We start from the raw sequence: 13551 nt of genomic DNA, 5'->3' as shown, positions 1-13551 counted from the left end.
TCGTTGTCCTGTTGGAAGGTGAACCTTCAACCCAGTCTGAGGTCCTGAGCTCTCTGGAACAGGTTTTCATCAAGGATCTCTCTGTACTTTGCTCCGTTCATCTTTCCCTCGATCCTGACTAGTCTCCCAGTCCCTGCTGCTGAAAAACATCCCCACAGCATGATGCGGACAACAACATGCTTCACTGTAGGGATGGTGCCAGGTTTCTTCCAGCCGTGATGCTTGGCATTCAGGCCAACGAGTTCAATCTTGGTTTCATCAGACCAGAGAAACTTGTTTCTCATGGTCTGAGAGTCTTTAGGTGCCTTTAGTCAAACTCCAACGAGCCTGTCAAGTGCCTTTTACTGAGGAGTGGCTTCCATCTGGCCACTCTACCATAAAGGCATGATTGGTGGAGTGCTGCAGAGATGGCTGTCCTTCTGGAAGGTTCTCCCATCTACACAAAGGAACTATAGAGCTCTGTCAGAGTGATCATCGAGTTCTTGGCCAAGGCCCTTCTCCCCCAGTTTGATCGGGCGGCCAGCCATAGGAAGAGCCTTTGAGCGGGTTGAGAGTTTCAAGTTACTTGGTGTCCACATAACCAATGAATGATCATGGTCCAAACACACCAAGACATTTGTGAAGATGGCACGACAACACCTTTCCCCCTCAAGAGATTGAAAGGATTTGGCATGGGTCCCCAGATCCTGAAAAGGTTCAACAACTGCACCATCGAGAGCATCCTGACTGGCTGCATCACCGCCTGGTATGGTAACTGCTTGGCATCTGACGTAAGGCGCTACAGAGGGTAGTGCGTACGGCCTAGTACATCACCGGGGCCAAGATTCCTGTCATCCAGGACCTATATACTAGGCGGTGTTAGAGGAAGGCCCCAAAAACTGTCAAAGACTCCAGTCACCCAAGTCATAGACTGTTCTCTCTGCTACCGCACGGCAAGCAGTACTGGAGTGCCAAGTTTAGGACCAAAAGGCTTCTTAACAGCTTCTATCCCAAGTCATAAGACTGCTGAACAATTAATCCCCCTGTATATAGCCTCGTTATTGTTATGTCATTTAAAAAAAAAAATTTAGTTCATTTAGTAAATATTTTCTTAACTCTATTTCTTGAACTGCGTTGTTGGTAAAGGGCTTTAAGTAAGCATTTCACGGTAAGATCTACACCTGTTGTATTCGGCACATGTGACAAATTACATTTGATTTGATTTGATTTGGTGGTTCCAAACTTCTTCCATTTAAGAATGATGGAGGCCAATGTGTTCTTGGTGACCTTCCATGATGCAGACATTTTTTGGTACCCCTTCCCCAGATCTATGGCTCGGCACAATCCTGTCTCGGAGCTCTACGGACAGTTCCTTCGACCTCATAGCTTGGTTTTTGCTCTGACATGCACTGTCAACTGCGGGACCTTATATAGACAGGTGTGTGCCTTTCCAAATCATGTCCAATAAATTGAATTTACCACAGGTGGACTCCAATCAAGTTGTAGAAACATCTCAAGGATGTTCAATGGGAACAGGATGCAACTCAATTTCAAGTCTCACAGCAAGGGTCTGAATATTATGTAAATAAGGTATTTCTGTTTTTTATTTTAATACATTAGAAAAAATGTCTCAACCTGTTTTAGCTTTGTCATTATGGGTTATTGTGTTTAGATTGCTGAAGATTTTTTTGTATTTTTTGTATCCATTTTAGAATAAGGCTGTAATGTAACAAAATGTGGAAAATGTCATGGGTCTGAATAATTTCCAAAGGTGCTGTATATAGAAAAGTATGAGGACACCTCTTCAAATGAGTGGATTTGGCTATTTCAGCCACACCCGTTGCTGACAGGTGTATAAATATGAGCACGCAGCCATGCAATCTCCATATTGAAACATTGTCAGTAGAAACGCCTTACTGAAGAGCTCAGTGACTTTCAACGTGGCACCGTCATAGGATGCCACCTTTCTAACAGGTCAGTTCGTCAAATTTCTGCCCTGCTAGAGCTGCCCCAGTCAACTGTAAGTGCTGTTATTGTGAAGTTGAAACGTATAGGAGCGACAACGTCTCAGCCGCGAAGTGGTAGGCCCACAAGCTTACAGAACAGGACCGCCGAGTGCTGAAGCGCATAGCGCATAGAAATCGTCTTTTCTTCGGTTGCAGCACTCACTACCAAGTTCCAAACTGCCTCTGGAAGCAACGTCAGCACAATAACTGTTCGTCGGGAGTTTCATGAAATGGCTTTCCATGGCCAAGCAGCCGCACACAGGCCTACGATCACCATGCGCAATGCCAAGCGTTGGCTAGAGTGGTGTAAAGCTCACCGCCATTGGACTCTGAAGCAGTGGAAACGCATTCTCTTGAGTGATGAATCACGCTTCACCATCTGGCAGTCTGACAGACGAATCTGGGTTTGGTGGATGCCAGGAGAAAGCTACCTGCCCCAATGCATAGTGCCAACTGTAAAGTTTGGTGGATAAGGAATAATGGTCTGAGGCTGTTTTTCATGGTTCGGACTATCCCCTTAGTTCCAGTGAAGGGAAATCTTAACGCTACAGCATACAATGACATTCTAGACGATTCTGTGCTTCCAACTTTGCGGCAACAGTTTGGGGAAGGCCCTTTCCTGTTTCAGCACGACAATGCCCCCATGCATAAAGCGAGGTCCATACAGAAATGGTTTTGTGTGGAAGATTTTGACTGGCCTGCACAGAGCACTGCCCTCAATCCCATCGAACATCTTTGGGATGAATTGGAACGTCGACTGCGAGCCAGGCCTAATTGCCCAACATCAGTGCCCGACCTCACTAATGCTCATGTGGCTGAATGGAAGCAAGTCCCCACAGCAATGGTCCAACATCTAGTGGAAAGCCTTCGCAGAACAGTGGAGGCTGTTATAGCAGCAAAGGGGGCACAAACTCCATATTAATGCCCATGATTTTGGAATGAGATGTTCGATGAGCAGGTGTCCACATACTTTTGACCATGTAGATTGGGGGTAAGTCCCTGTGATAGACTAGCATCCTGTCCAGAAACAGACTCCTGCTCCTACTGTATGCACCGTTCAGACTCGTGCAAGGCTTTTTTTACTTACCCTGGTTGGTCTGCTGCAACCCTCCAGGACCAGGCGGTCTGGTGCAGGTGAGTCATGAACACTCACAGTAGGGAAGTGGGACACTGTGTGCTATTGGTCGCCATTGAAAAACAAGGATGTTCAAGTGGTCAATGTGAACCATCTGCTCTGAGTACAGAATTTTCTGCCATGTGTTGTAATTTTTCCATGGAAAAGGGTAAGAAAGCTACACATAGACATGTAGTGACATAAGCTTTTAGAGATACAGCCCAATTTAGGGAGTGTGTGAAGAGAAAACACAGCACATAACCCATACTGAGGTTGTCTGACTTGTTTTAAACAGCCCATGAGTGTTTATAAAGCATGAAAAAGATCCAGCATGGCTGAACCCACACTCCGACCAGCAAAAAGGAAGTTCCCTCCTAGTGCGTGGCGTAAACTTGGCTCCAATAAAAGCATCCGTTTGCCACCTCGGCGGTAGACAACACGTAGCCTTTGTTTACCACAAAACATCCCCTCGGATGAGTCTGGAGGTACGACCCTTCAGTTTCCCTTTGCAACCAAGCACCATATAGGAGCCACGGTGGAACCCAAATGGACATACAGTAGCTGCCATAACACATGGTGGAGTATTCTTGATACACACAGGAAACTGCTTAGTGTGAAAAACTCAGTAGCGTTGCAGTTCTTGACACAAGCTTATGCGCCTGGCACCTACTAGGCACTTAAATATTTTGTCTTGCCAACACACCCTCTGAATGGTACACATACACAATCCATGTCTCAATTGTCTCAAGGCTTAAAAATCCTTCTTTAACCTGTCTCCTCCCCTTCATCTACACCAATTGAAGTGGATTTAACAAGTGACATCAATAAGGGATCATAGCTTTCAACTGGATTCACCTGGTCAGTCTGTCATGGAAAGAGCATGTGTCCTTAATGTTTTGTACACTCAGTGTATACCCTTCATCATACACTATATCAGTTTGTCAGACTGCCCTTTGGTTTGTTTGTTCACCACTGCTGTTTTCAAGATGTTCAGCATTCCTCCCTTGGGCAGGAAACCACCTTTCTGTCATCAAACATATGCTTCTCAGCACATGACATTTTGTATTTTAAAGATTATTTTGCTCCCAAACGTGACCAAATATACAGTATGTACTTCTATATATGGTAAAATATATGCCCCTATCAAATGAGAAGTTAGTTCAAACCACCCAATCAATGGGGGTTTATTTACTCATATTCATTCACAGTTGAGTGTTCAAAACATTTACAAACCATGTCATATATATATATATATATTTCTCATATATTTCCATACATACGTGTATCAAACAACAATACAAAGTTAGAGAAAGAGCAGAGAAAAGCTGTGCAGTATCCAAGACAAGGTTAGGATTAGGTTAAATTACCCATAGAATAAAGAGATATTGAACAACATATATATCCATAGGTCATACATTGCATTGGAATCTACAAAGCATTCAACTGGACAATAATTAGTTGGAATATGATGACAACAGTTTGAATAGTTTTGGTAACACTTTAACTTAACCGGTAAAACTTTACATTACAAAGCATTCAACTGGACAATAATTAGTTGAAATATGATGACAACAGTTTGAATAGTTTTGGTAACACTTTACCTTAGCTGGTAAAACTTTACATTAAGGTGTACTTAAAATGATTCTTAAGTTCAGAGTTCTCTGATACAGAGGGGTTGGGTTAAATGCGGAAAACACATTTTGGTGGAATCCATTCAGGTGTGTTGACTAGGTACCCCCTTTCCCTAAGTAGTTTAGAAACAATGAATTGTTAGTTATAAAAGTTAAACAGTTATAACACATTAGTTAGCTCTAAGTTATTGTTAAATGAATAATTAACAGTTTATTAACTACTTATTTATGTATAAAAGTATACCTTAATACAGTATTTCTCAATCCTGGTCCTGGGGACCCAAAGGGGTGAACATGTTTGTTTTTACCCCAGCACTAACACACCTGATTCACATCGAAAAGCTTGATGATGAGTTGATTAGATGAATCAAGTGCCAGGGCAAGAACAAAAATGAACACCCTTTTGTGTCCCCAGGACCATCATTAAGAAACACTGCTTTAATGTAAAGTGTTACCCAATAAGGTTTACAAAACCATTGAAGTGATACGTTCATAGATGATACGAAATCTGTGTTTCAAGTATGCCTTAAAATCAATCCAAGCAATGAAACTGTGTACTGGTTCTCATTCCAAACATGAAGAAATATCTGAGCTTGAGGTGCAGTAGATGAGCTTGTATGTGCTGTACCTGAGGTCAAGTCATTTTTTATCACATTCCTTTGAAATGTCTGTAAATGAGTGAGAAGTCAATTTACAGATGAATTAAAAGCGGATTTGATAGTTTCACGTTTCTTTGGAGACTTGAATTTCCTATCAGTAGTATGTTTCACAGTATTCCGCCCCATAGTAGTAGTCGCAGCACATAATATGACAGATATTAGGATTGAGTGCTCGTCAAATTCTTGTCAACAACAAACCTCTACCTATGTTATTTACAGCAGAAAGTCAAACAATTATATTACGCACCATCAGTATTAATTAGTCATGCAAACGAGCACATTGATACAGAATTATGAGTGTTACGGGTGAGCCTCTGTTCTACCAATGTGCTCCATATAATTTTCCTTGAAGTCAATCATCATCCATATCCTTCTCCTCGGTCAGGGGTTCCAGTGGCAGCGTGGTTCTGTTCCTGGGGGTTTTCTTGCGGTGTCGTCGAGGCCGGGCCTCTGAGAACCAGTTGGCGAGGGTCATGGCGACGCGGATGAGGCCCAGGTTGATGCAGTGCACCTCGGAGGTGACAGGGATGTCTGAGAAGAGGGCGTGATCCCGGCTTAGAAGGGCAGAGCTGCCACTGCTCTCGAAGTCTCGGACTATGTTCAGGATCTCCTCACGCTCCGCCTGACGCATCATGCCCCGCACGTTCAGCAGGGTGGAGACGTGCTTCTTCCTGCAGGGATGATGGAGGGAGAGAAGGGGAGGAAAGGGAGGGAGATAGAGACTGGTGTTAGTGTGTTTCAGTCATTTTGATGCTGATTCATGATTCAATTATGCACAGCAAAGGACCATAACTTATTATGTTCAGTTGATCTATTGATAAAAAATGATGTATATTTCATGCCAATTAGACACGATTCAACAAAGATGTGACAAAACCTTTTTTTTTTTTTACATTTCTTCACCTGGTACATCTACCAGACTTTCCAAGTAAATTGAATTTAAAGTGTGTTGCGATTTTAAATTCACTTTAATTTAAGTTTGATTTGATTTGCTGATTGTTTCAATATGAACAAGAGGAAGGGTTTGTTCACAAAGCAATCAAGGGTGGGGTGAAACTGACTGAGCCTGTAAACAAAGGTGTTAAACAGTGGTTGGGGGGGATGAGGGGCTGATGTAGGAACTATTGGGACATTTGGGGGAGTCCCAGTGGTGGACTGCAGACTTTGATCTCTGAAAATACCAACGGCGAGTTGCGAGCAAGCAAACAAAAGGCACTCCTTGTGCCTGAATGAGTTAACATCGTATCGACCTGCTTTAGTTCCATCCTTTGATTCCAGAGCGTGGCACCAGACTGTCTCCCGTGGGGTGGAAGGAAAAGGAAATACTCTGCAGCAGCTTCCTGTCTGCCGGGCCACGGGTCATGCGTCACATACTGGGTACGCTGCCAGCTAGCCGTCCAGTGACTGACCCCATGAAACACACAAACAACGAGGGGCCAGGGACAGTACCTTATGGGGATAACCAGCCTCTGCCACTCAAAACAGCCCCTCGGTCCTCTCCAAGAATAGCAGGGTTAATATAAGTATGTTTCCGTGCTTCTTTTCCTTGTGTTGACCCATTGTGTCAACAGAAAGTCTACAATGAGTGCACAAAACATTAGGAACACATGCTCTTTCCATGACATAGACTGACCAGGTGAAAGCTGTGATCCCTTATTGATGTCACTTGTTAAATCCACTTCAATCAGTGTAGATAAAGGGGAGGAGACAGGTTAAAGAAGGATTTTAAGCCTTGAGACAATTGAGACATAGATTGTGTGCCATTCAGAGGGTGAATTGGCAAGAGAAAATATTTAAGTGCCATTCAGAGGGTGAATTGGCAAGAGTATGCCAGGCGCATCGGTTTGAGTGTGTCAAGAACTGCTGAACTGTATTTCCTTTTCCTGCCACCCCACGGGAGACAGTCTGGTGCCACGCTACTGCTGCGTTTTTCACGCTCAACAGTTTCCCGTGTGTATTAAGAATGGTCCACCAACCAAAGGACATCCAGCCAACTTGACACAACTGTGGGAAGCACTGAAGTCAACATGGGCCAGCATCCCTGTGGAACGCTTTCAACACCTTGTAGAGTCCATGTGTATTTCACTGGTCACCCCCAGGGCCAATTCCTCCTTCCAGTTCTCTGCTGCCAGTGACTGGAACGAACTACAAAAATCTCTGAAACTGGAAACACTTATCTCTCTCACCAGCTTTAAGCACCAGCTGTCAGAGCAGCTCACAGATCACTGTACCTGTACATAGCCCATCTATAAATAGCCCAAACAATCACCTCATCCCCTACTGTATTTATTTATTTATTTTGCTCCCTTGCACTCCAGTATTTCTACTTTGCACATTCACCTACTGCAAATCTACAATTCCAGTGTTTTTAATTGCTATATTGTATTTACTTCGCCACCGTGGCCTTTTTTATTGCCTTTACCTCCCTTATCTCACCTCATTTGCTCACATTGTATATAGACTTGTTTTTGTACTGTATAATTGACTGTATATTTGTTTTACTCCATGTGTAACTCTGTGTTGTTGTATGTGTCGAACTGCTTTGCTTTATCTTGGCCAGGTCGCAGTTGTAAATGAGAACTTGTTCTCAACTTGCCTACCTGGTTAAACAAAGGTAAAATAAATAAAATAAAATAAAAATGCCCCAACAAATTGAATCTGTTCCGAGGGGAAAAGGTGGTGCAATTCAATAGTTGGAAGGTGTTCCTAATGTTTTATACACTCAGTGTATATGTGGACTTAAATTGTGCTACCTTTGTCCACATGCCAAAAACAGCACTTATGAAACTGCACTGTGGAATGTAGGTTCTGTGTACTGTGGCATTGCGTATATAGGAAATGGTGACCAATGAATGACACTTGGCAAATTAGTTCACTCTGCAACGTTTCTAAAACAGTGCTCTATACTGCATTCCCCAAATGATTGAAACCTTTACCGTATGTCTGGAAACTCCTTCACCAGAACAGCAACCTCCATCTGGATGGACGGAGTGTCCTCCAGTAGAATGATGTCAGCTAGATGAGCGAGGACACTGTCCAGCCAAGAGGATCCTGACTCCTGAGAGAAGAGATATAAGATAAGTCATCATAAAAATGTGTAACACGAATGACCACCCAGAGACATATAAAAGCATTTGAAAACGCATATGCATTCTTCATTGTCCGTTTTTGTCCTTAAAAGGTTTAGCTAATTTCATTGTTCTGGATGAGTTACGTACTGTAGCGAGTCGAGAGTTTCAAGTTCCTTGGTGTCCACATCACCAACAAACTTTCTTCTCTTGACTTTATATTGCGTTTGGCAACTTTCATAAATTAGGTGCATTACCGCCACTGACCTCATTCGTCTTTCAGTCACCCACGTGGGTATAACCGATGAGGAGATGGCACGTGGGTACCTGCTTCTATAAACCAATGAGGAGATGGGAGAGGCAGGACTTGCAGCGCAATCTGCGTCAGAAATAGAACTGATTTCTATTTTAGCCCTTGGCAACGCAGACGCTCGTTGGCGCGCACGAGCAGTGTGGGTGCAATAATTTAATAACATAGATTTCTAAATGTATTTTGCAACGCTCGCGCATGCGACGTGAGTGGTTTGGTCAGCATGTTAGACTCCACTATGAGGCACAATCATCTGCAGGTTGAACATAGAAGAGTGGCCAGAAAAAAAGCCATTGTTTAAAGAAAAAAATAAGCAATCACGTTTGGTGTTCGCCAAAGATTGTAGACTCCTAAATTGATAGTGGAGTTTGTTTAGGCGATTTTACAGCTAACTAGCTACAGTATGTTACATGCTAATATTGTCTTTGGTATTATTGTGTGTAGCTACGTTTGCTAACGTTAGCTAGCTACCTAGCTAGCTAGCCAGTCAGCCCATAGATAGAGGATTAGTGGATTTTGTAGTCGACTTGAGTTGCAACAGATTTCCACAATGATTTTCCATGTTGCTACCAATCTTATTATAACGCCAAAATGAAACATTTGTTCACAAAAATCATTATTGTCACATATTAGTGATATTTAACACTGTACATTAAAGGAATGAGTGGTTTTGGTGGATTCTTTGTCTGACAATCATGGATTGAGACAATGGTTTATCAATAGGAGTCATCCATTGATGGCTGATGGACAACAGAGATGATTGACCTTTGTACTCTAGACAGCGACGTCAATGTTAATGGGGGCCTGTTTTGCCCTCCTTTTCCTGTAGTCCACGCTAATCTCCTTTGTCTTGCTCACATTGAGGGAGAGATTTTTGTCCTGGCACCACACTGCCAGGTCTCTGACCTCCTCCCTATAGTCTGTATCATCGTTTTTGGTGATCAGGCCTCCCACTGTTGTGTCGTCAGCAAACCTAATGATGGTGTTGGAGTCGTGCTTGGCCACGCAGTTGTGGGTGAACAGGGAGTACAGTAGGGGACTAAGAAAGCACCCCTGAGGGGCCCCCGTGTTGAGGATCAGCGTGGTGGATGTGTTGTCACCGTCAGGAAATCCAGGATCCAGTTGAAGAAGGAGGTTTTTCGTCCCAGGGTCCTTAGTTTAGTGATGAGCTTTGAGGGCACTATGGTGTTGAACTCTGAGCTGTAGTCAATGAATAGCATTCTCACATAGGTGTTCATTTTGTCCAGGTGGGAAAGGGCAGTGTGGAGTGCAATAGAGATTGCATCATCTTTGGATCTGTTTGTGCGGTATGCAAATTGGAGTGGGTCTAGGGTTTCTGGGATAATGGTGTTGATTTGAGCCATGACCAGCCTTTCAAAGCATTTCATGACTACAGACATGAGTGCTACGGGTTGGTAGTCATTTAGGCAGGTTACCTTAGTGTTCTTAGGCACAGGGACTATGGTGGTCTGCTTGAAACATGTTGGTATTACAGACTCAGACAGGGAGAGGTTGAAAATGTCAGTGAAGACAATTGCCAGTTGGCCAGGTAATCCGTCTGGCCCAGCGGCCTTGTGAATGTTGACCTGTTTAAAGGTCTTACTCACATTGGATGCGGAGAGCGTGATCACACAGACGTCCAGAACAGCTGATGCTCTCATGCATGTTTCAGTGTTACTTGCCTCGAAGCGAGCATAGAAGTTATTTAGCTCATCTGGTAGGCTTGTGTCACTGGGCAACTCTTGTCTGTGCTTCTCTTTGTAGTCTGTAATAGTTTGCAAGCCCTGCCATATAAGACGAGCGCGGCGCCGGTGTAGTACGATTCGATCTTAGTCCTGTATTGAAGCTTTGCCTGTTTGATGGTTCATCGGAGGGCATAGCGGGATTTCTTATAAGCTTCCGGGTTAGAGTCCCGCTCCCTGAAAGCGGTACCTCTACCCTTTAGCTCAGTGCTTCTGGTTGGGGTATGTACGTACAGTTACTGTGGGGATGATGTCCTTGATGATCAGTCACTTGCTTATTGATAAAGCAAGTGACTGATGTGGTATACTCCTCAATGCCATCGGAATAATCCCGGAACATATTCCAGTCTGTGCTAGCAAAACAGTCCTGTAGTTTAGCATCTGCTTCATCTGATCACTTTTATATAGACCGTGTCACTAGTGCTTCCTGCCTTAATTTTAGCTTGTAAGCAGGAATCAGGAGGATAGAGTTATGGTCAGATTTGCCAAATGGAGGCAGAGGGAGAGCTTTCTAGGCATCTCTGTGTGTGGAGTAAAGGTGGTCCAGATTTTTTCCCCCTCTGGTTGTACATTTAACAAGCGGATAGAAAATAGGTAAAACTGATTTAAGTTTCCCTGCATTAATGTCCCCGGCCTATAGGAGCGCCACCTCTGGATGAACGTTTTCCTGTTTGCTTATTGCGGAATACAGGTCATTGAGTGCGGTTTTAGTGCCAGCCTCGGTCTGTGGTGCTATGAAAAATACAGATGATAACTCTCTAGGTAGATAGGGTGGTCTGCAGCTTATCATGAGATACTCTACCTCAGGCAGGCAAAACCTTGAGACTTCCTTAGATATCGTGCACCAGCTATGTTTACAAATATGCATGGACCCCCGGCCCGTGTCTTACCAGAGGCTGCTGTTCTATCCTGCCAATGGAGTGTATAACCCGCCAGCTGTTTGTTCTTAATGTCGTTGTTCAGCCACGACTTGGTGAAACATAAGATATTATAGCCTTTAATGTCCCGTTGGTAGGATATATACGTGCTTTCAGTTCATCCCATTTATTTCCAGCGATTGAACGTTAGCTAGCAGAACGGAAGGCAAGGACAGATTAGCGACTCGTCGCCTGATCCTCACAAGGCATCCTGATATCTTCCCGCGAAACCTAGGTTTCCTCTTCCAGCGAATCACAGGGATCTGGGCCTGGCCGGGTGTCTGTATCCCTCGCGTCCGACTCATTGAAGAAGAACTCCTCGTACAATTTGAGGTGAGTAATCCCAGTTCTGATGTCCAGAAACACTTTTCGGTCATAAGAGACGGTAGCAGCAACATTATGTACAAAACAAATTACGAAAAAGCAAACGAAAAAGCAAACGAAATAGCATGGTTGTTTAAGAGCCGATAAGACAGCAGCCCTCCCCTCCGGCGCCATCTTGATCCACAGAGTGATAACGCTGGCACGCGGGACCAAGGACCTGACTTTGACTGGAATACAAATAATACATAAAAGATGATAAGGCTGCACTGAGACACAGGGCTTCTGCCTCGGCTCATTCTGTGTGTGTGTGTGTGTGTGTGTGTGTGTGTGTGTGTGTGTGTGTGTGTGTGTGTGTGTGTGTGTGTGTGTGTGTGTGTGTGTGTGTGTGTGTGTGTGTGTGTGTGTGTGTGTGTGTGTGTGTGTGTGTGTGCATGTGTAGTTTGTGTGTGTGTGCATGTGCATGTGTAGTTTGTGTGTGTGTGCTGAGACACAGATTTGTGTTTGATTATGGCCATGTGTCTTGTTTACGTCACACTTTACTTGAATGAGAGAAACAGATCATGCTCTACTGACTTCCTGGTTTAAGTCATGTTATAACAGATCTGTTCAGTAGCCAAATGTTTATTTATAAGCCACTTTTTTTATAACCACCGAAGGAAGACTTTGCTCTTGCTTGTCAACCTATGGCTCTGATTTCTTGTACATTCAAGCCTTTTAAATACCCTTCAGTTAACAAACCATCTCTTGCTCTGTATTGAAGCACAACTTCAACTAGTATTTATTCATTAATTAGACAAATAAATCAGAGGTAGACTCCTGTTCTGGATCTAAGGCCGTCTACAGATGGGATACGCACATCACTATCTGGAGTCGGTCGGTGTGGTGATTGTCTCACTGAACTGTAGCGAAGCTTTCATCCCGTTGATATTCACAAGCATTATAACAATTGACTTAAATGGAAAAAAAGTCTGGAGCTTCTCGCACCCTTTGTAAATATGCTCTAAAGTGGCAAGAGCATCAAAATAACTGTCAGAGACTGTATGGGGTAAATGGTTCTAGTGTTAAAGGTTCTTTGTTGAAAGGGTTCTCCCTGGAACCAATAAATGTGTCTCCTACAGGGACAGCCTGTTTGTCAGACATACTTTCTCAGAAAGAAAGACAACAATGTGCAGTGTGCTAACACAGCTTAACCTCTCCATCCACTAAAAATATCCTCTTCCCTTTTAGACAGTGATTAAAAATGTATTCAATCCCCAGTTTCCACAGATGTCTCGTTCTGCTTCTCAAGCGAAAGGCAATCAAGACTACCTAGAAACACATCAAAGTTGCCCAGCTGACAGGAACAGGAAGTTCCTCAAAACACAGAGACTTCCTGTTGTCAGCCCGAGGTGACAGACATTTCTTTCAACTGGCTCATGGAGAGGGGCAAATGCCATGCTGGCAGACCCAGTTCCTCACAATCTCCCACCCCCTGACTAACACTAACGTAGGCCTGCACTCATTCATCTCCATCTCGCTGACAGCGGCCATTCTTCAGCCTTCTACCCCGTATCAACACTGTCTGAGTTATGCCTGACCTGGCATCCCCCAGGGTCACGGGACCATTCGTAACAGACAGGCCTCTGCATTCCACAGCCGAAGTTCTTTTGTTTCGTCTTTAAAAAAAATTCTTATAATAATCTGCTTCAAAGTGATTTTTCAGAACAAGGTCAATGAAGAGTATAGGGAAGTCAGTTTCTCAGTGGAAAGACTGACAGGGTCTGCCCTATGTTCCCTCAGCCTTATCTTTTCTGAGCCTTAT

General features: G+C 43.8%; 1 protein-coding gene across 1 annotated transcript in view; it reads right to left on the bottom strand.

The window, feature by feature from the left end:
- Nucleotides 1–4274: 4274 nt before the first annotated feature.
- exoc3l2a (exocyst complex component 3-like 2a) overlaps nt 4275–13551 on the bottom strand; it is a 31936-nt gene continuing 22659 nt past the window's right edge. Inside the window, exons 12-13 of the mRNA XM_071326687.1 lie at nt 8326–8447; nt 4275–6060 (exon numbers count right to left, since the gene is read on the bottom strand). Of these exons, the coding sequence (XP_071182788.1) occupies nt 5742–6060; nt 8326–8447 (441 nt within the window). The 3' untranslated portion in view covers nt 4275–5741. The remainder of the gene's footprint in view (nt 6061–8325; nt 8448–13551) is intronic.

Source organism: Salvelinus alpinus, chromosome 1 (assembly GCF_045679555.1).
Source record: "Salvelinus alpinus chromosome 1, SLU_Salpinus.1, whole genome shotgun sequence".
NCBI lineage: Eukaryota > Metazoa > Chordata > Actinopteri > Salmoniformes > Salmonidae > Salvelinus > Salvelinus alpinus.
This window is presented reverse-complemented; position numbering and strand designations above follow the sequence as displayed.